The sequence below is a fragment of the Daphnia magna genome, linkage group LG5 (assembly GCF_020631705.1).
Source record: "Daphnia magna isolate NIES linkage group LG5, ASM2063170v1.1, whole genome shotgun sequence".
In the NCBI taxonomy this organism is placed as follows: Eukaryota; Metazoa; Arthropoda; class Branchiopoda; order Diplostraca; family Daphniidae; genus Daphnia; species Daphnia magna.
In genome coordinates, this window is record NC_059186.1 from 9,806,344 (window position 1) to 9,828,637 (window position 22,294).

The 22,294-nt window shown below is 40.7% G+C and overlaps 5 protein-coding genes and 1 long non-coding RNA gene across 6 annotated transcripts; 4 read left to right on the forward strand and 2 right to left on the reverse strand.

Annotated features, from left to right (window-relative positions):
* Positions 1-5: 5 nt before the first annotated feature.
* On the reverse strand, positions 6-2,027 carry LOC116923438 (pyridine nucleotide-disulfide oxidoreductase domain-containing protein 1). Its single transcript, XM_032929902.2, has 6 exons — positions 1,855-2,027; positions 1,597-1,793; positions 901-1,534; positions 675-809; positions 407-620; positions 6-345 (listed from the first exon to the last, which is right to left on the reverse strand). The coding sequence occupies exons 1-6, from the start codon at positions 1,924-1,926 to the stop codon at positions 170-172; spliced, it is 1,428 nt and encodes a 475-aa protein (XP_032785793.1). The 5' UTR covers positions 1,927-2,027; the 3' UTR covers positions 6-169.
* A 6-nt stretch (positions 2,028-2,033) lies between these two features.
* LOC123472443 (U4/U6.U5 small nuclear ribonucleoprotein 27 kDa protein-like) lies at positions 2,034-2,860 on the forward strand. The gene is made up of 2 exons (XM_045173967.1): positions 2,034-2,182; positions 2,262-2,860. Exon 2 carries the CDS (start codon positions 2,281-2,283, stop codon positions 2,827-2,829), a length of 549 nt encoding a protein of 182 aa, XP_045029902.1. The 5' UTR covers positions 2,034-2,182; positions 2,262-2,280; the 3' UTR covers positions 2,830-2,860.
* A 181-nt stretch (positions 2,861-3,041) lies between these two features.
* LOC116923444 (cytochrome c oxidase assembly factor 5) lies at positions 3,042-3,678 on the forward strand. The gene is made up of 3 exons (XM_032929911.2): positions 3,042-3,266; positions 3,346-3,447; positions 3,506-3,678. Exons 1-3 carry the CDS (start codon positions 3,159-3,161, stop codon positions 3,566-3,568), a joined length of 273 nt encoding a protein of 90 aa, XP_032785802.1. The 5' UTR covers positions 3,042-3,158; the 3' UTR covers positions 3,569-3,678.
* LOC116923445 lies at positions 3,609-4,954 on the reverse strand. The gene is made up of 3 exons (XR_004394526.2): positions 4,889-4,954; positions 4,677-4,815; positions 3,609-4,051 (listed from the first exon to the last, which is right to left on the reverse strand). It is a non-coding gene; the product is annotated as an uncharacterized LOC116923445 (long non-coding RNA).
* A 963-nt stretch (positions 4,955-5,917) lies between these two features.
* LOC116922670 (general transcription factor IIE subunit 1) lies at positions 5,918-7,909 on the forward strand. The gene is made up of 6 exons (XM_032929032.2): positions 5,918-6,175; positions 6,238-6,401; positions 6,471-6,832; positions 6,892-7,135; positions 7,202-7,397; positions 7,468-7,909. The coding sequence occupies exons 1-6, from the start codon at positions 6,055-6,057 to the stop codon at positions 7,647-7,649; spliced, it is 1,269 nt and encodes a 422-aa protein (XP_032784923.1). The 5' UTR covers positions 5,918-6,054; the 3' UTR covers positions 7,650-7,909.
* On the forward strand, positions 7,676-22,228 carry LOC116922668 (T-box transcription factor T-A-like). The gene is made up of 9 exons (XM_032929029.2): positions 7,676-7,756; positions 12,393-12,448; positions 13,068-15,988; positions 16,059-16,157; positions 16,227-16,395; positions 16,895-17,029; positions 17,096-17,252; positions 18,463-18,723; positions 20,825-22,228. Exons 3-9 carry the CDS (start codon positions 15,723-15,725, stop codon positions 21,631-21,633), a joined length of 1,896 nt encoding a protein of 631 aa, XP_032784920.1. The 5' UTR covers positions 7,676-7,756; positions 12,393-12,448; positions 13,068-15,722; the 3' UTR covers positions 21,634-22,228.
* Positions 22,229-22,294: the final 66 nt, after the last annotated feature.

The window sequence follows — 22,294 nt, forward strand, 5'->3', positions numbered from 1 at the left end:
AGTGATCCAGTTGTGATTCCTCATGTTATTTACACGAGAATGTCAGAAGTCAATTATATTCACAATTTGCGCCATCGAAAAAACTTAGACTGAGACAGATGCTGGAGCAAAAACACTGCATAGGAAATCTTTCCTGGTTTGGTCAAGTCTCATTGAAGTTGACCTTGGATTAATCAAAGTAGTCCTCAATATCAATATCGGGATTGAGGAGATTTTCCCCATACTGAGAAATGTCTAATTGGTTCAATATTAAATTTTCGAATGTCTCCTCCATCTCTGTGTCCCCGATTAGTACCGCACCATGCAGCTTACCATCCTGGACAACTAGCTTGAGATACTCGACACCTTCACAAAAGAAGAAAATTACCTAACTATAAATTCAACAAAATCTATTTGTTTTCTTTACCTTTTGTCACGCGCACGAGTGCTTCATACCTTCCTTCCAACTTCTGCCCATTGAATAACCCAAGCAAAACAACACGAAATCCGAAAAAACGAGTAACGTGGGTGAACAGTTCAAAGCTGAAATCAAGCGGTGGAGGGGCTTCCTTAAGAAAAGAGGCTGCCATACACATCCCTGCGTAAGATCCCATTGGTCGTGCTTGAGACCATAGCCGCATCTGTTAAAAAAATTTGCGAGTCAATATTCTTATCTAGTAAATTTTAAAACTGACCTGAAACCAATGAAAAGCCACATCCCAGTTAACCGTGCAAACATCGCCAGCAGCATAGATGTCTTGGACAGATGATTCCATGGACTGATTCACCAACATTCCTCCATCTTTTCCTAGTTCAAAAGGCGTGCCCTCCTAAATAATTGAAACAGAGCTTAAATTAAAAAAAAAAAAAAAAAAAAAAAAAATTATACATATTTAACCTTGTTAAACTCAGATCGGTTACCTTGATCTCTGGTATCGAAGGTGATACTCCAGTTGCGCTTACTACAAAATCACAGCCGAAGATCTTACCGTTATTCAGAGTAACGTAAACGGGCCATTCATCCATTTCCTGGCATGAGTCTGGCTTCTTTTCATTTACGTCTTTAATAAACGTTTGAAATTCAATTGTAAGGTTTTTCTTAGCGAGAGCCCCAGTGAGTTCCAGGTTTGAGTGCCAGTTAGGACCCAAAGCGCATCCCGGAACATCTTTCCCGGTACCGGTAGCGATGTACGAAGTAGTGTATCGTAAATCTTTAGAGTGCTGGTCTCCAGTCCTATCCGCATCAGCACAGTTCATAAGAAATTCAGCAGCTCCACTGTCCACAAATGCGGAGGCAATATATTTATCACGGATAACCCATATCACGTCGATGTTTCTCAGTTCATAAATTAATTCTGTAGCGATCCCTCCGTTGCCAAGTACGCACACGCGATTTGACTTTTCCAATCTTTGTTTCAAATCTACAGCTGAATCTGTGTCTCTTAATCCAATAATATTAGGGCTGTCAAAATTCACCAATTTAGGAATAGAGCCAGAGCAAATACAGATTTTCCTGTATCCATAGGTTGTACCAGTTGTGGTTTTGATTGAGTGCCTAAGAAATTTTTTTTAGCACAGATTCTTTATCATAGTCATTATAATGTTATAAATTATTACGACACTGAGTAGATGGTCTCCAACTTGGCTATCATAACAGTTACTTTAGGATATCTTTTGTGGAAATCTTTAACTGCTTCCTCTTGAATTTGCAGTTCTTCTATATGAGAAGTTATTCTTAACTTTGCTGTGGCAACTCTCACGAAGGCACTGGCAGTTAACAATAATACAGTAGACTCCGGAATTTGAAGACAAATCTAAGTACAACTTGGTGTGTTGGAACAATTATTGGTGAAAAAAAAATTTAAAGCTTCAGACCTGTTCAATTGCTGATATTCCTGCAATGCCACCTCCTACCACCACAAAATCAAAAAGTTTCAAGTCACCCATTGTACAACATCAGTGAACAGCTAATTTTACAAATTATGTTTTCCAACGTCAGAGACGACTTCGTACGACATACGATTATTTAATTTTAATTTTCCAGTCAAGCAGACGAAGTTGTATTTTGTTTTGGTTTCGGCACAATTTTGGCATGCTGTTTAGCTCACCCGTGGATTCGTAGTTCGTACTTTTGACGCACAGCTTCGATTTGTCTTGTTTTACGCTCAACACAACCTTTTATATGAGGTTGACTTTTAACACGGTAATAATATTTCAATTTGTCCACTTGTAAATAAGAAAAGTAGCATTACAAATCAGCATGCCTCGATTCTATCAAACAGGAAACTCATTGGAATTGACATGGGAAGAATAAGAGAAAGAAGCGTTTCTCCATCATCCCGAAGAAGACAACGATCGAGGTCGCGAGATAAAATTCGTGAAAGATCTCGTTCAAGAGACAGGAATAGACGCGATCGGGACAGAGATCGTGGAAAAGCGGATAAGGATCGTGAAAGGGATAGAGACAAACCACGTGATAGAGACCGTGAAAAGCAAAGCAAATCAAGTCGTGAGCATGACAGAGATCGTGAACGCAGAAAGAGATCAGTGAGCAAGGAAAGAAGGACAAGAAAATCTAAATCGGGAAGTCGTTCCAGATCCAGAGAAAAGCTGGCAAAATTAGTCACAAGAAAACCAGTGACATCAGAAGAATTCAAAGACCCTACAGAAGAAGAAGCTGAAATGATGAAACTTATGGGTTTTGGCAGTTTTGATTCTACTAAAGGAAAACATGTCCAAGGCAATGAAGAACCTTTGCATGGGACTGTTCAAGTTGTTTTGAAACGTAAATATAGACAGTACATGAACAGGAAAGGAGGGTTTAATCGACCTCTGGACCCAATCGCTTAATTGAAAATTGAATAAACAGATTTTTGTAATACATGTTGAAAATTTTTTGGCTTATCACTGCAACCTACAAAATTGTTTTTAATCGCAGAAAAAGGACTAATAACGATTTTAAAAAATAACGAATAACGTGCGTAACGGGCAAAAAATTTCTAATAATATTTCAGGGGTGAGAAGGATGCTGTTTAGTGCGTAGTTTTGTTTTTTACATCCACAGCGGACGAATTTTTGTATTGCGACCGGCTAGAGTAGTTCGTCACGTACCGTTGCAAAAAAAAAAGACTTGAATTCTCTCTCGCAGTGCGTCATTGATATGAGAAAATAGTTTTAAAATGCCTCAGAGCTTCTATGAACCTGAACAGTTGGCCGATACCAGACCTTGTAGTGCTTTGCGCGACGACCTTAAATTCTGTATTCAAAATACAGACTGTTACAAAAAGGTGAATCAGACATGTTAATTAGAAAATTTATTTAAGAGATTTTTCTAGCTATGATCGTAAAACCCTCACCGCGTTTTAGGAAAAGAAAACACCGCGGGAATGTCTACTTTCCAATCACCCATCAGTACCATTGGAGTGTCATCAACTACGCAAATCATTCTTTGAATGCAAGCGTTCAATTGTAATTTATTGATAGTAATTTATTGCCTGAAAATTTATTGTCTTTTTTTGTTATTCAGCTGGATAATAGGCAAAGGTTTCGAGGCAGAAAAGATTATTCTGCCGCAACACCAAAATCTTGATTACCAAATATCAATAGATGTTGTGCCATTTGAAAAACTATTGGCAGATTGCAAATCATTGCTGATGTAATCAGTTTTGAATAAATACCACAGTTATTTGTAGAAACACATTCAAAAGATAATTTTTGAAAGTACCATGGTTTGTGCTTATTGTAAACCACCAAGAAGTGTTTTAAACAAAGTTTGGCTTTGTTTTTTAAGTAAAGCATTTTTATATCTACGATACCAATTTAGGACTGTGGGGTTTCAATCGGGATATCTAAACGAGGTGGGCACCCGAATGCCAGCATTCCCGATTGGTTACGTGAAGGTAATCGATGGAATCGACGTCAATAGACTTGAGGAGCCTTTCATTTTGATATCCCACAAAACGTTCACATTTCCCCTTATCGTTCCGCGAAGTTGTTTGTAAATGAAATCGTTGCGTAACGTGTGAAACAGTTCTTCAAGTCTGCGTGCGTCCAGAAGGAATTTTGCCGAAATCTGCAGAAAACGTAAAAAATTAAAGGAATTTTGCCGAATTCTGTAGAAAACGTAAAAAATTAATTTTAGGTAAAGGCTTGCTCAGTGTGACTTGAATACATCGGTTGAGTTTCCACCGTGGTGTGTGTAGTAATCGCCACAGGAGTATGTCGAAATATCGGGTATCCCCACCCGAAATTTCTTCAGTAATCTGACCCAGAAGGATCTGAACCTAGCGGTTTCTTCTTGCTCGAATATTCTCACATTTCACGTGATTACAAATCATACTCATGCGTATACCCCGTAGGGTATATTCACGAATATCGGTATTGGATGGTGGGATCATCCTCACAGAAATGATCGTCGACATTCTCACATCTGTTACCCAATACTAGTCCATCTGATAGCCAGCTTTGTGACTGCTACAGCACACATGCAACGCGCTGGGACTTAACTGCGTATTCAGGTCGGCTTAGGAATGCGACGTGGATTAAAGGTACTATGTGCGTCAGACCTCATCACCAGTCTTGCCTTTAATTGCACGTTTCATTCGCCTCTTGTACTAAGGAGTGGTGGGATACCCACAACTCCATAATCACTAGCTCTCCCTACCCAATAATAATATGTTTTATCAACCTTTATATACCGTCAGTTTTGATGGTCAAACACCGTTTGCAATCAGGTGGTGAGTGATGAGTATAATTCACAATTTCATAAGTACGGATCACAAATTCAAGAATTCGAAACAGTGAACTACATTCTTCAATTTTGCGGGTTTTTTTTATCTGTCAATATTTAAAAACAATATCTTAAGTTAATGAGTTATAAAAAAAAGTAAAAGAGTTATGTGCTATTGACCTATTCACTACACAGGGCAAGAGAGGTGAGCTTTGCTTCAAAGCTGACACCTAGCGGACAGTATTGGATCTATAATGAACTTATTCACTTGTGAATAAGGTCACACCCGTTCTTACGGGTGTGACCCGTAAGAACCGCGGTGTGACCCGTAAGAACCGCGGTTTTAGACAGTTTACACATCAAGTTTTACACAGTTTACACAACAGTATAAGTCGTAAATTATGTGAAAAACCAGTTGTATTTTTGCCCACATCATTACAACAATTTTCTTAATCATCATTCGTCAATGTTTTCAATATCGAATTCAGTCAGATTGTGGGAACGTGAATCAATTTCGTTGATAAAACCGGCTTTAAACCATGAGCGCAAGCAGATGAGGGCTTCAACAGTCTCGGAATTAAGGCTCATCCTAGCAATTCCAAAACAATCTTTTCCAGTGCTGAACGCCCTCTCACTGCCTGCACTAGTGGCTGGAATGCTTAACATATCTCTAGCCATGTTTGATAATTTAGGCCATCTTTTAGACCTTTGGTCCCAGTAACTTAGTATATCGGTCGGATCACAGTTACTGGGCTCGGTCTCCTCATTCACATACTGTTTCAATTCATCTGCTTTTGATTCAGTAGTTTTTGTGGATATAATAGCAGCTATGAAAGAATGGTCCGTCTTGGATTTTGAACTTCCGTGTTTGGGTTTGGGATCACTATCAATCGTTGTTTCGCTGTCAGCTGGCAAACTATAGGATTTCCACATAAGATCAATCCTAAAAAACTTTACGCTCAACGCGATTTGATTGGTTGATTTGAAATTTCCGCCAAATTTTCAAAAAATTTCAAAATGGCGGCGGTTCGCACCGGTTTGACGAATTCCAAACCGAGAACCGCACCAAAGTCAAAAACGGCTAAACCGAACCGACGGTTTGGTGATTTTTGGCCGGCAAACCGCGGTTCGCCCCGATCGAAAACGATCGGGGCCGAGCCCTAGTTCTAAGTACAGTGCATTCCCTAATATATGCGGCAATGTCGTCAGGACTCAGGAAGGCCGCCAGCATAGCAGTCGATGTTTGCAATTGTTTTATGTTGCTTACTTTAGACTCAAATGTTTATACAAACCGAACAGAAAAAATTATTTGATTTATAAGACTCATAGCTTTCTTCAGTACGGGAATGGATGACGGATACGTCCATGAGGTTCCTAGTAGTTTAAAACAATTGGCCCGACTGGTTGCTAGGGCATTCTATACGATCGAGGATGCGTTGATTATTGACATGCTTGTCAGAAATCCATGTTTGTATATATTTCTAGTGCAAACATAGCAGAATTCCAAACTAATTGTTTTCTGTGTCCAGGTATGAAAGAGGATGACATTTCTGACTTATTGAAATTTGAACGTAAAATGCTAAGGGGACGGATTTCAACATTAAGGAGTGACAAGTTTCTCCAAACACGTCTGAAGATGGAAACTGTGGATGGAAAATCTCAAAAAGTCAACTATTACTACATTAATTACAAAGTTTGAATCAGTGATAAAATTCTTATATTTGGAGATCAAAATAATACTATCCAATTTATCTGTTCATAGATTTTTGTCAACATTGTCAAATATAAACTGGATCACATGAGGAAGAAAATGGAAACATCTGAGAGGGATGCCACAAGCCGAGCAAGCTTCCATTGTCCGTGTTGTAAAAAGAACTTCACAGATTTGGAAGCTGACAGACTATTCAATCCAAACGATCCTTTTGGGGAATTCAAATGTAACTTTTGTGGTGCTGTTGTTGTAGAGGATGAGTCAGCCGTACCCAAGACAGATTCGCGGCAACTTATGGCGCGATTCAACGATCAAATGGAGCCACTTTACAAATTACTAAGAGAGGTGGAAGACGTAAAACTCGCGCCAGCTTTGCTTGAACCTGAACCCACAGATATATCCCATCTACAAAGGTTACTTAAAAAATGGTTCCTATCTTTTCGTACCTTGATCATCTCTAATTTGTGTACAGAGATGCTGACGGTAAAATCAAGTCTAAGGGGCCTTTGGGAGAAAACTGGTCTGGAGAGGCGACAAGAGGAGGAGGCTTCCGACTGGATGAACAACGGGTGGACGTTACTATCGGCGATAATGCCGTTGTCAAGAAAGGAGAAGTTCGCAAAGAAGCGCCAATCTGGATGAGAGAAAGTACGGTCGACAACGAAGTTGCAACTACCAGTAGTGAAATTGTTGCGGGACCTGCCATAATCGACGAAGTAAAACCAGAAATCTCTAATTTCTTAATTTTAAGTGTTTTCTCAGCAATTTTTCCTTTTTCAAAGATGGAAATAGCTAGCCAGACTACCGAGAAAAATCGTAATCAAGAGGACATCATGTCCGTCCTCATGGAACTTGAAAAGCAAAGCACAAAAGCCGCAGTTCCTGGTGACTCAAGTGATGATGAAGCGGCGGCCAGGTCTCTGCTTGAACAAATTACTCCAGCAACCGACACTGTGCAACGTCAAGTCCAATATGATAGTAAGGATGATCTGTGTAACGTCATTGCAGTTCATGTGGTAGGCATTTCTCTTATTTACCTTCTTTGCAGGCGACGTGGAGTTGATGGATAGCGATTCTGAAGAAGACGTCCCTATGGTCCGAGTGGGAGACATGGAATTCCCTGTACATGAAGTTCCATCCGAACAGATTGCTCGAATGACACCATCTGAAAAGGATGCCTACGTCCAACTTCACCAAGAATACATGGAACGAATGGGATATCTCGATTAACCCTCATCTGACAGCTGTGGGATGTTCCAGAGTGGTACCTGGTATAATGTGTCATCCGCTCGCTAGATGGACACCCGTTATCTCTATCAATCATTTCATCTATCAAGGTACTGTGCGAAAGCAAAGAAATATTCTTTTTCTTTCCCGTTTTTTTCTTTTCTTTCGTTTTCTCTTCCATTTGCATTTGAAATGAGCAACGAGATATTCCTCAAAATTTACAAACTCTAATGATGCGATTACACTATGATTGAATTTTTAAACATTTTTGACAATTGGGAGGAAAAATTGGGTGACGATCCAATTTTTAAAACCTTACAGCGGGTGCGAAGTAAATTATTAAACAAAATTCTGGATTTGGGTAGTCTTTCTGACGTAACAATCTGTTTGCAATGTTAAAAGCACCGACAAAATCGTAATACTCCTTCCGGTTATCCTCGTTGTTTATGGTACCAATTTTAAGTGAAACTCGTGCCCGCGGTTCGTTTGTTGAGCTATTCCATCCCCCCGAAAATATTGTAATTAAGGAAAAAAACGAATGTAGCTCTTGTTACGCCAATGCATCTACCCGCAAACGACGTTAGTTATTTATTTGAACCGGCGTCGTTTGATGTAGAGGCAATGACATTTATTCAAAAGCTAATAACTGTCGTCATACCTTGATTTAGTAGAGTATACCCTCGTCTATCCCACGTAATTTTATGCTCAGTGACTACCCACCGTATCAAATCTTTTATCTTGATTCTCCTGTAGCACCGTGCGTTGTAGCGGAATCTCGAATAGACAAGACATTATATTGGTGAGCGCAAGTTTTTGTCGGCCCCGAAAGACGTTATTGGACGTGACTCACTGATAAGCCTAACGAGCAGTTAATTTCCTTTTTTGTTTGATAAAGTGAGATGGGTTTTCGCTGGTGTATAACTGGTTCTAAAATACCCTGTATTAATTCGTTTTTTTTTTTTTTATTTATCTATTTTCCGCGTGAGGTGGGCGATTTACTTTGATTGACTCTTTAAGTGTACATGTCGAAAAAGAAATGAAAAAGGTGTGTCTGCATGTTTTCTCGACGCGTTCCGTGTACACATTACATTCGACTCTTTAGAGTGTTGGTAAGGGCGAACGCATTAGAGTCCCATCTAAAGATGCCATTAGGTCTGTATATGTAAGGCCCAAGGCTGTATGCATTATACCGAGATGGAAAAAGAATAGCTGAAGAAGACGACATGTATATAGATTCAAAGACAGCTAGGAAAAAAAAAAGAACAACGAGGCTGGGCGGCACTTTTTTTTTTGAAGGTGCGGTGGCCATTGTCTGCGCACGTCGGCATCCTTTGTCGGCGCGGGGGGCGGTCAAAGGTCACATTATAGCCAACAATAAAAAGCCAATGGCCGAACGGGAGCTGTGTGTGTGTGTGTGTGTGTGTGTGCGCGCAGCAGCATCACTCGCAAGCAGCAACGCGCAGCCCAGGACAACTCCCCCAACACCCAACCAGCACCAAACAGAAAACCGGTGCTGACCGGGCATGCGGCGAATCTATAGCAAAAAATAAAAAATAAATAAATCTTTTTAACCATTTCCATATCCTTTTTTTTTTTTTTTTTGTTGTGGGTCTTCACCTGATCTCTTAGTGTCCTCGATATGACGAATCCTACAAATTTAGCTAAAATGTGCCTGGGAAAAAAATCGTATAAATTTTATCTAAAAGAGGGGAAAAACGTGTGAGAAATTGGGGCATCGAAAAAAAAAGCTGATCCGTTGACTGCCGTATAATGTTGCTAACTCTTTTGGGACTAACCAATTCTCTTTTTTCGTGATGAAGAGGGGACAGACGATCAATCCGCCCTGCCGCTCTCCCACGCCTACAACTGTCTAAATATTCCGCCTTCCCAATGTCTTTTTTCTTCTTCAACAAATACCCAAATCTATATGCCTTTATACTACAAGTACTTTCGAACCCCTCGCAAAACAAATTTTTGCCCACTGTGTAATCGTTTTGTACTCTAAACCCAAAAGGATCCAGATCATTTGCTTATCTCTTAAAGTATAATCCATTGATCTGCTAAAAAATTCCATGTTCTTTTAAAAGTTTTGATTCGACCATCGAATAGAAGCGATCGTGAACCAAGTTGTTTAAAATTGTCTCTTTTGCATTGCGTCACGATTCACGACCTGAAAAAAAGAATCGTAAATTGCGTTTTTTTTTTTTTTTAAGATAGAGAAATTACGGGCTTGTATTTTTATTGCCGTCATTTGAAACGTTTTCGTCTTTCCCGAGTGTACAAAAAATTGTGATTTAACACAAGGAGAAAATTGCCAAAGTGGTCGGCATCGGTTGAGAAGGTGCCGCCTTTCTAACCGAAGACGCGATGTGGCGTGGGAAAGGGTCATACGCAGCAGCGAATCAATTGAGTCATCGAATCTAGCCGTCGCCGGGCGATAGCAAAAGAGTTCGTGTACAAAAAAGAAAATCGTGGGAAAAGGACGACGACTCTATCCATCTACAGCGTTTCATCTTCACCGATATATACCTTCGCTCTAAAGATGCAAAGAGCTGGCGAAGAAGGTATCTTGTATTTGAACACAGAATTTTGAAAATCCCGAGAAACAAAAAACAAAAAAAAGAAGATGGCTCCGGCCTTTTAGGTCCCTCCCTTCCGAGCCTCCCAAAAAGGTGTGACTCGCGCAAAAGGGCCGCGCACCCAACCACTCACAAAATGGCCGCGCTTGCTATGTTTAACCTATCTATTCTTTAAAAAAATAAAAAATAGATAGATAAATTTGACTCTCCGGTGGTAACCTCACACAGGTAGGTGAGGGTAATGTTTCCATACTTGTGGCCATATGTACGACACTGTGTACATGTAGTCTACGTCCACCTACGGCTGTATAGGTGGGAGAAAGCCTTCTGCTGAATTGATTGCCGCCAAAGGTGTGTCGGCAAGATTTCGCTAAATGCTAGTCCGCCCTATCTTGTGTGTCTATGTGTGTAAAAGGTCTATGTGTATATACGCTTTGTTTTCGGCTATCGATGCCGATACTATCCTTTTTTTTTTTTTTAACTTGTAGTATCTCTCTCTTTTTTTTTTAAGGAAGAAAGGGGGGAAAGGAAAATAGAAGGGCTAAAGTATTCTGTCAAACGAAACAATAGGACTCTATCAACAAACTGGACAAATTGCTGATATGTGTGGTTGTTCCACGAACCGTCTTGTGCGTACGCAATTGGATTGAGTACCCCACGTTTTATCAGACACGGTGGGTCAACAGGGGGGTAAGGGTGTAGTAATGGTGGGAAACTTTATATTATGCCTGTCCGGTTGTGTTTTGTAAATATGACATTTCCGCCTAATAAAGTGTCAGACTTCGTTGGTGGCTTCATATTTGTCTCGTACTTGAACTCTATCAAATCACGAATCACAGCCATTTGTTTACAGGCTTGTATGTGTGTGTGTGTGTGTAATCGTCACGACCGGATGATGTATATCAGTTGTTTTTGTGTTAACGACACTTGTAAGTAAAATTGGAATAGACAAAATGGGAAGCTAGTGGTACATATTAGCACATCTAAACGTAGACTCGCTAAAGAAAAAGTGAGAAAAGTGACAATTATTCTCGTTTCGTTAAACTAGCAAATGAGCTCCCATTTTCATGAATGGCAAAACGGCATAGTTTTGTTTCATTTACGCAGACTGCTGCCGTATAGCGCTCTAATGCCAAAAGTAATGTACAAGCGGTCGAGCACACACCAAACGTTCTGGTGATAATTCCTATCAGTCGTACACGCTTATGACGTACATCACCCCTATTTTTAGAACTGTGCATAAGTATTTTTATTTTGTATGCAAATATTGACCAGGTCATGGAAATGTAAAGAAACGTCGGGATTGAACGTGATTTTTCTTTTTTTACTTGTTTTTAACAAAAAATCCTTAGAATCAATTATGCAGGGCTTGTCCAGAGGATCATCTCCCTAAAGATGAACATCAAAACACAGCCAGGTGTTACACACATTTTGGGCTAGGCCTACATGAAGGTACAGTTTGGTAAAGAAAAAAAAAGAAGAAGATGGAAATATTATTATTACTTGATCGGAGGTCGGATACTTTTTTCTCTGGAACTTGTGTTGTACAGGTTGAGTGTGTAAATGCCCTGGATGGGGAAATGAAACAAAAGGGCATGGATCCAAAACGTTGATTGGTAATCAAAGCCAGGTGAGAAGTGATTATCTTCCGAGACTTGCGCCGAGACAGTCGATTGGTGGCTACTGATCACACTATCATCATAGTGTCACATGAAAATCAATTTATCATTTTTGATTTTAAGGTCATTTGGAAAAATAGAAACTCACGTCATTATTATTACTCGCCCCTCCTTCGCAAGTGTTACGTGGAATTGGAACTTTTTTCACGTCACCTATGCGTTCCACACGTACATTCTTGATGCTAGTGTGGTAATGACAGTATAGGCCTTCATTAGTTGACATGCCAAAAAGAGAGGAGGAAAAAGAGTTGTCTGGTTTGTCCACTCCGACGGAATGGAGACAAAAAAGTTTTTCTTCCTCCGCTGCCTACGTCGTCTTTTTTTTTTTAAGTTTCAAAACAAAATTGATACGCAAACGACAACGTCAGTGAAAACTTGTGTTTGGCCTATCTGCTGTGGTTCTTGGGGTCGTGTTCCCCTCAAAAACACAAAACCCCCCTTTAAAAAGAAAAATTACAAGGGTCTATACAATAAACTTTTGTTTCCAGGCCTCAAACACAGCACAAGCCACGTTTTGTACAGCAGTTTGTCCATTACGACTAGGGTATGTATATAGATTTATTTATTATGTTCCATGCGATCCGCTCGTGCCTTATCCTTTTTTTTTTTTTTCTTTTCCTGACTGTCCCGTCTGTTTGTTGGGTCTATATAAGCCTTTTTCGTCTAGCAGAGACTACAATTTATTTATATCGTGTAGTATTCTATTTTGTTGCTCTTTATACGTGCGACTTTGATGAGGGGTGGCCCGATCCATAACTTTCTTTTTTTTATTATTATTATTTCGTAGTTTTTGTCTACCTTACCTGACTTTCTTCTTAGACTCACATAAGCCTATGTAAGCACGCTGCACGTCTATCCAAAAACTATATTTCCCCCATTTTTTTAACCCCCCCTCACGCATGTATAGATGTACAGTACAAGTTCATTTGCATGCCACATTTAATTAGTGTTTTATAGGAGGGACTTTACCGGGCTGTACGCTTGAATGCCTGGGCCTACATGATCGTTTTAAACATCAGTAGCAGATGTTTTTTTTTTTCCAACCAAATGTGTGTTTCCAACTGGTACATTCATCGCGCACACATATACACACAACCAAAATGTGTTGTTGCATCCGTTTTTATCAACTTTCTAATTTCACTCTCGTTTCTTTCTATTCGTAGGTTTCGCTTTGGCAGACTGTGTTTGGGAATATCGGTGTGTGTGTGTGTGTGTGCTTTTACCATGTCGCATTATTCCCATCGTGATGCTGTCAGGTGCTAAATAAAGTGAGAACAAAAATGTAAAAGGTATGCTACATACATTGTAAGCGGAATATTAAGATAGTGCAACTAGCGGCGTTTCCTTTAGGGAGTATTCTTTATATTACACACTAAAGATTGTACAGTAGGATATTTTGGTTTCTTGGAATTGAGAGTTGTTTCTTCTTCTTCTCTATATTTTGTATAGTACAACAGTAGTGTATTTTTGAGAGAAAGGGGAAAAAGATGGTTTTTTTCTGTCGCTATTTCACTTTTGTGCTGATGAAATTTTCGGAGAAAACTGAAAAAAAAAATGGTGAGGTCTCTGACTTGACACTGGAAACACATAGGGGCGACCCCTGTCCGATCTGGATACATTTTATAATTAACCTTACAGCAGTAGTAAACCGTAGACAAGGTGTTTATAGTTAAAAGGATAAAGAAATTTAAGAAAGGGAAACAAAAAAAGAAGCTTCTGGTTGATAAAGAAGAAAAAGAAGTAAATGATTCTTATCAACCTGTATCGATCTTCCCCCCGTACGTAGATATTAAGAAGTCCTTAGGGGGGATACTGCTAGTCTTACGCCATTCTTGATCCAATTTTTTTTTTGTTCTTGTTCGAGTTCCCATGGACGATAACAACTTTAACAAGATGCTGTGACTGAATATTGAATGACGGTCAAAGACACGAATTTCATTACAGTTCAGTGATTATGATAGCATCAGTTAGTGGAGCCGACAGATTTTCTTGTAATTCCACTTTGTTTTTGTTTCGAAATTTTCGACAATCATCAATACGATCGACAACATTCTTTTGTTTTTAGTTCTTTCAATTTCTCGTTTACGACATACACAGAACAGGCAACGCCGGCTGAAAAACAGAAGACGACTCGCAGAGGAGGGGAGCAGGAAAAAAAAAACATTTTTTCGTTTGTGTGTGTGTGTGTGTGTCATAAAAAAATCTAGTTTCTTTTTACTGTGTGTGTCTATTTGGATTGTGGCCACGTTTCTCCATCTCAGTCAAAAGACACACAAGAAATAAAAGATGGCTGGACCTCCCAGAAAGTTCTTTGCCTTTGCTGGCAACTTGGCTATTTTCGATTGTTTTAGGTTGAACTGTCGCGGTTCGACAACACCTTCTTTTGTTGTAGTGATTGCAGTAAATTCAGGGCAGTCTAAACAATACTCTTTGCCTTCATTACATTTTTCAAGTCAGATTTTCTAGTTGCTTTTCCGTTTGTTGTTTTCCGAATTTGTAAGCGACGTTCGCCATCACCCACATACTATTTTCTCTTCCATCTTATAACGGCTCGTAAAAAAATTTGGATGTCGTAAAGTCTTCGATAGATCTTTTCGGCGTTGTCTTTTCCTACATTTTCTGATGGATTTTATATTGGGTAGTCGATCTTACAAATGGCGTCGAAGACCTCCTGACAGTTTTCGTATTAAGCTTGGTTTTATAACTACAGCAACCTTAAATATCCCGATACAAAGTACAGACGGGATTAGAACGATGGAATTGTTACGGAATTTTGACTTGAGTTGAGCTCTTAACAAAGAAGTAAACAAAAGTTAGAGGTAGCACACGAAAATCAGTTCCTCCCTTTTGTCTGTTCGATTAACCATTCGTACGAACTTTAAAATCAATTTTCTAGTATGTATGCTAAGTTCTAGTTTGCTGGACTCTTTTTTTGTGCCGAGTGATTGCTCTTGTGTTTTTATTGGATTTGCTTTTTTGCCCAGAGTTATATATTGCATTTTTATTTGATTTGACCAATGAACAGTGAGTTTGTTGGTTGGCTGCATTTTCTTTTTTTTTTGTGTTTTTCGAACATTGGCGGTGGATTAGGGTCAATTTGTGAAATCAATTCCTTTTTCTTTTTTAAATTTTCAGTTTTCTTTTTCTTCCATTCTTTTTCCTTATGAGCTGTTGGATAGGGCTAGATGAAGTAGGAGTGTCACACACAGCGGGTATTCTTCTTCATCTAAAAGCAGAACAGGTAGATTTGTAAACCTTTAACAGTCCTCCCCTCTCCAAAAGATAAGAATAAAAAAAAAAAAAAATGTTGATGGTGGGAACACACACAGAAAGGTAAAGAGGAAGCCTCTGTGAAAACAAGAAAATGCCGACCAATCATTTAGTGCGGAAGAGGTCGTGGGTGGAGTCTCGACTGCCACCAATGGGACAACCCCGTTCCGTAAACCGGGCAGGACCTCCCAAGCCAGTAGAAAGGTGGCTGCGTGAAACACGAAACCCAACTGTCTTCAACCATCCACGTCCGACGACGTACCATTGTGACTTTGACCGAAGAAAAATTTAGAAAATCGAAATTTTTTAAACGTCGAAAAAAAAAAAATTGTTTTGTTTTTTTTCATTCCACAGTGCGATCACAAATTGATTTCGTATAGGCAACAGTTCATTTGTCGTGTCATTGTGAGACTCATTGTACTCATTCTGTCGTGCCCCGTTTTTATAATTTCGTGTGGCTTTGTGTATGTGCATGTGCGTTCGTGTTGGAGCCCAAAATTGAACCTGCAATCGAATTTGAACACCTGCCCAGTTCTTGCCGGCCAAGGATGCGCTTTGAAATGGACAAGGCGCCGCTCCAGCACTCGCATCAACACACTCATTCAGTCGTGTCCAGCAATCCATCCGCTCATCAACATATTCTGTCAGCGGCTGAAGGCGGACTCCCGACAATGGTCGGTCACGGCCGCTACATCAAGAACGATCCGGGCAATGCGGGCATCGATCGTGAATGCCGCGTTTCACTGGAGGAACGTGATCTCTGGAGCAAATTCCAAGAACTCACCAACGAAATGATTGTCACCAAAAACGGAAGGTAAAGTCGTGATTTTTTCGAAACTCTTTACGTTTTTTTTTTCATATCTTTTTTTTTCCGATTCCGCCAGGCGGATGTTTCCCGTCGTGAAAGTGTCAGTTGGCGGCTTAGACCCTAAAGCCATGTACTCTATCTTACTGGAATTTGTTCAAATTGATAGCGAAGGGCGGTAAGTGTTTTTTTTGTTTTTCAAACTTAAAAATTCCTGCAGTGGGATCTTTATCTCTATTTATTTTAGGTGCCGATACGTCGAAGGAAGATGGATCCCGAGCGGGAAAGCTGAACGGCCTCCATCCAACGCCATTTACGTGCACAACGAGTCACCAAATTTTGGTGCCCATTGGATGAAGGAGCCAGTGAATTTCTCCAAACTCAAGTTATCTAACAAGAAATCAGAGCCGGGCATGGTGAGAATTAAATTTGGTTTTCATTATTATTGTTATCGCGAATTTGCAAAAAAGAAGGGGGGGGGGGGGTACCAACCAATTCTCGAAATGGATGCCCATAGCTTGTTTAGAGAAAGAGATAAACAATGGGAAAAGAAGAGAGTTGAAGGGGTGAGTTTTGTGCGGAATAGCTTGATGACTCCCTTGGTATTTCGTAACCTTGCTGGCTTTTGATCGTTGCCGGCCATGGTCCAGCGTGGGAACGTCTATACCAACATCTTCCCACACAAGAGTATCTTGATATTCATTGGCCGATTGGCATTCTTAATCGGCGATATCGATTAACCCCCTTCTCCCAAAAGTGCACTCGCGGATTTTCATTTTTCTACAATTCCGGGCTCCACACTATTTTCCTTTAATGTCTCTGCTACCATTGAAGTGCATAAAAAAAAAATCAAAGGCCTTCAAATTTTTATTTTGGAAAAATTTGATCATTTTCTTCCCAATTTTTCACACGCAGATTATGCTAAATTCATTGCATAAGTACGAGGCTCGTGTTCATATCGTCCGGGTGGGCACCGACGAACGGCGCATTTTGACTTACGCTTTCCCCGAGACTCAATTTATTGCTGTCACTGCCTATCAAAATCCAGAGGTAATACTCTTTTTAACATCCATTCAATCAAAGAAATCAATAGTAATAGCATTATTTTCTATTTAGGTAACGGCGTTAAAAATTAAACACAATCCCTTCGCCAAAGCATTTCTTGACTCGAAAGAGCGATCCGGCGGGGGAGGCGGACACGGTGGTCAGCACGGCGACTCGTCCGACAGTGGTGTCCATCCGCATTCTATGGTTCATCATCAGTATTCTCAATGTAAGTCAAATTTTTTTTCCTTATGGTTTTAAGGGAAAAGGGACACAAAAATAACAGCTAGCAACGTATATTGCCCAGTAGCAGCTCTCTCTTTTCCCTCTATACATGTTGTAACAGTAGTTTTAAATAGCCAAAAAAAAAAAAAACACTCGTGAATCCCTGAAAAGATTTGAAAGAAGGGAGCAGGGATATAAAATGCAAATTTCTGTCTCAACGGCAATTTTTTCTTTTAAAAGAAAGAGTGTAGTAGCCGGCGGTGCGTTCCTTTTCGTCACGCAACTCTGCGTCGTGGTTAAGGATTGAGAATAGAAAGAGCTTGCTCTCTTAGTGTTTTTCTTTTTGTGTGGACGGGTTGTTATAATAAACAGCAGCAGTTTTTCTTATGTCGTAAGAAATAAGGGAGAGACGGTGCGGCAATCAAATCAAAAAAGCCGCGAGCCGAGAGCGGCCAGCCTCCAATAACATATTCATCATGAGCCCCACAGTCTTGGCTAGAAGGGGGGAACGGGTTTAGATTATATTGCTTTAATGTGGGCCTCAGTCCCGCAGCAGCCGCAACGTGTCCTGATGTAGGGGCTGCTTTATGCCCTTTTTTTTTTGTGTTCTTGTATCGACGGCTGTCCAGGCAACAAGTTGACAACCAAAAAATAAGAGGAGCTAAAATAGAGAGGCTTCCTGGCCTACGCAATAGCACATTTTTGTTTATGATGATCCTTTTAAATTCCCTTTCACGATTTTTTTTATTTAGAAATCTGAATGATTTCACCTTTAAAAATCGGTCGAATGATAAAGTTTCTCTCATCAGATTTTGTTTCTTTTCTCTTGGTGTTACAAAGAACAAGAAAAAAGTTTATTAGTGTAGCCGAAAAGGAAACAAAAGTTTTTGATTCGAAGCCGTCGACAGGAATGGCCATGCCTTTTCACGAGTTGTCCCGGTTTTGTTGTACACATGTATATATCGCATTTGATAAGAAGAAAATAATCAAGCATCACGCAATCTGCGTATGTAATCACCGTGGGTTGATGAAGAAGATGGGAACGGAATTGTCATTCGAATCCTTTTTATGACTGTCGCACTGGCTCGACTTTATTTCTTTAGATTTCATCACATCATGTCAGTTTGGTTATTTTCGTCTTGTGGACATTCATCAATCGATTGTTTTCTTTCGTCCTGCTAACACATCACATTTTTTAAAAATCAAATACGTAGACGGATCTTGGTATTTGTCGCCTAGCGCCGCCCATCATCAGAGCGTCTACGCTGCCCAGCAATTAGCAGCCGGCGGAGGAGGATCTCGATTACCGTCGGGTAGCAACGGATCGACTTCATCTTCATCGCCTGTTGGTCGAGTATCGTCTTCATCATCATCTACTGGCACTACAAACGCCGGGCATCATCATCACGCAAGTCACCGCGTCGTTCCTTACAGCGTCCCGTCGGCTGGACATAAATCGCCCAGCACCGTTCCCGGTAAGCTTTCCTTTTTCACAGTATTGCCCACACGTTGACATCATCGTTTACGACACACCTGTGGTTGACTTATCGGTGTGCAGTCGTCGTCTCTAGTTGTAATGATGATGTCATGTTATCTCTTTGGAAGAAAACGGGCCAGGGCAATGGAGATAGAACCGTTGCCGCGCGGTGTCATTAAGTGTACTTAATTTTTTATTTTTTTTTAATAAAAAAAAAGCGACTGAGAGTGATAAACTAGAGAGAAAAAAGAGAAGAACGCGCGGCAACTCCAATCAAGGTTTCCCCCCTCGTACATGTTGTATAAAGAGAGTCGAAAGAAAAACACGTCCACCTGGGCTGTAAACGGGCAACACACACACACACACAGGGAGAAGAAGAATAAGAAGAGGAAAAAAAAAACCCACCTGAAATAATGAGTTTTGGCTGCCTCGAACCTGTGTGTTTCTTTCGTGTGTTCTCCTATCAATTTACAGCATAATAACACCCCGCCTCCCTCTACAGCATAATCACCGCGTCCTATACCCCTTAGTATCTGTCATCAGGTATGCAGCGTTATTTTGGCTGCTAGTTTAGGGGTCACGGCGGCGATTGTTCGCGCGCATCGGCGCTTTAACCTCCGATGGCCTAATTTTGGCTGTAAAAAGAAAATTCTTCTCTTTTAGATTGATGACTTAATACCTAAGATCCCCTTATCGCAAGTCCGTTTAAAAAAATAGGGGAAATAAATAAAAAAACATTGGATTGTGTGACAGTCTTCCGAGAACAGTGATTAGATGTCGTATACACACACAGTGGCTGTACTAGGCGGAGATGTTTTAGTCGGCTTTTGTGTCCTTTGAGGATCATTTTTGATTTTTTTTTTTTTTTTTATCCGAGCGGGTAAAGCTTTTTTTTGTTAGCAGAGTCGTTAGAAAATTTTTTTGTTTTAGACACATGGGCAAGTGGAGCATCAAAACTACAACACAACAATCGCCTGTATTGGAATCGCCGTCTTTTTTCGTATCTTTTTACCGTCTTTGATTTCCTCGTTAGTGAGCCAGTGTGACTTGCAATCACCATTTAGCACCCCTGACTCCTATAAATTTCGTGGTTCTTTTTAACGGCCACGAAAAAAAAACTTTTTTGCAGTACGAAATCGAATGGAATTTCCATCGACTGCGTCCATTTGACGATGGATCGGTCGTTAAAGTATCAAAATCAAGAAATGAAGAATAAACAAAAGAGAATTTGAAGATCAAATCGTCGAGTAGTGATAGGCCCCCGTTATTACATTTCTTTTCTTAAGTTTACGATTTTCTTTTTGGAGCGTCTTTTTAGCCGCGCCTTTACGTAGACAAACATGCGCGTAGTTGTAATTTGTACTGGGTATTATATGTCAGGCCTGCAGGGTTGACCTATCGAGTCCAATTAAAGCGATGCACACATTCCTGCGGGTCAATTTTCAAGTTGACGAAGCCTAAAAAAGGGAACAAAAACGCCACTTCTCTCTTGGTCTTTGTTTTATTTTTTGTTGTAGTTGTATTTTAGGCGGCGGCAACTTGAAATGATCAACGTGTAATAACCATTAACTGGGCGGCATGGGGTCCTATATACTGTCACACACACACACTTCTTGCCAACCGAGAGTTTCTTTAGCTGCTACCCGTTTCGGAATAGAAGAGTCTCGTATAATCGTTGTTGAAGAACTAGTGTTGTAGTAGTAGTAGTAGTAAGTCAAGGGCGGGTGGGTTATATGATAGGCCAATGTTATTTCATTTGGATAAACCCCCCAAACGGTTTACGACCCTTTGACGAAGCATAAAGATGAAAAAAAAAGAAAAGAAATAAAAGAAAATAGCAGTCGGTTCTTGTGGTACCCCTCTCTGACGGTTTTGATGGTTCAAATGATGGCGGCGGCAATGGCGGATGGATCCATTTGGTTGCGTTCAATTAACCGCCGAGATGGGCCAAATGATAGCGACTACTAAAGGAATGTTGTGGCGATTTGCGTGTTTGGCTTGTGCGCTCGTCAATTGCGTACGAGAAAACGTGAATTCCTTGATGCGTGACATGGAGAACATTGCATTTATTTGTTCTTTTTTCTTTTATTATCTCTTAGGTTCTTATCCAATCAGTGCAACTCAGACGACGACTAGTACACCGTACGGCGCACCGCATCACAATGCGGGGCAATCCGGCAGCTACAACAACACAGCGGCCAGCTGGACGGCCAACAACTGGAATTGCGGTGCTAATAATGCGGCGGCCGCTGCCGCAGCAGCCGCAGCAGCCGCCGCCGCTGCAGCAGCCGTTTCTTCCGGTTCACCACCCATTACCAGCAACAACAATATCACAAATGGATCTGTAGGCGCTCCGGTTGCCTCCTCATCTTCCGCCGGAGGTAGCAGCTGGACCAGCAATCATCAATTGCCATGGCTCTCGTCGGCTGGCGAACCTTTCCAGCATCAACAACAACATTACGGAACGAATCCAGCAGCCGCTTACAGTGCCGGCTATATGCCCTCGTCCCATTACGGAGGAGCACCGACCGCCCATCACAGCACAGATTTCGGACTGTCCTTCTCTTCAACTGGTTATCCCGTCGGCTTGCCCGGCTCGTATCCATCTGGTCACTACTTTTTCGGTGGTGGAGATAATTGCGGTTTCTATAACAATGCTGGATGCCAGCAACAACAACAACAGACTCACCAACAACAGCAATACCAGCAAGTGTCACCAGTAGCCGTGGAGCGATCAGCATCAACCAGTTCCAGTCCTGCATTTGAATCTCATCAGCAACAACAACAACAGCAGGTGGTGCTGCAACAACAAGTCCAAGTGAAGCAAGATCTCCTCTCCGAGAGTTTCAGCGATCACAGTTCGCCGAGACAGGATTGGAGTCCACTCACTCCTCCTACCGGAGTTTAAAACAATTCAAATCAAACCAAAATGATGTCAAAAGAAAACAAAAAAAAATTAATTCGTGACTGAAAAAAATGTTTATCGTCGTCGAAGCGCCAGTGACTGCTCCTTGTTTGTTTTGAGCACTCCGGAAGATGAGATTATCATTGTAGGCCTCGTCTCGAATTCAACCGGACAGTTGTATCATATTTATCTCCGTCTCTACTCGATAGTCTTTAGCTTCTTTTTGATTTGTTTTTTTTTTTTTTAATTTGTGGTCATCGCCACAGCTAAGAGGTTGCTGAACTAGCACGACATTCACCATGTATTCTTTTATTTTTGTGTGATTTTTTTTCACGTGCGCAATAATCCGCTCCCCCAGATCGCAATTGTTTTTTTTTTGTTGATTTTACAATTCTTACAGCACCTTCTCCCCTACAATCCAATTACAAAACACTTTTGAATCCCCCCTCAATTTCCTTATTACTGCTGTCCCTGTCCCACCTCCCCTATTATTCCCATTGACTGATATATAAGCAAAAGTCTGTGCGTAGTGCTGTATGTGTCTAGTACTGTAAAGGGACAGACAAAAGAGCTGTAAATAGATATCGAATCATTTTCACCGATGGTGTCTTCCACCTGCTGTCGAGTACTAACTTGGAAAGGTTTCCCTTCCACCCTCAGGACG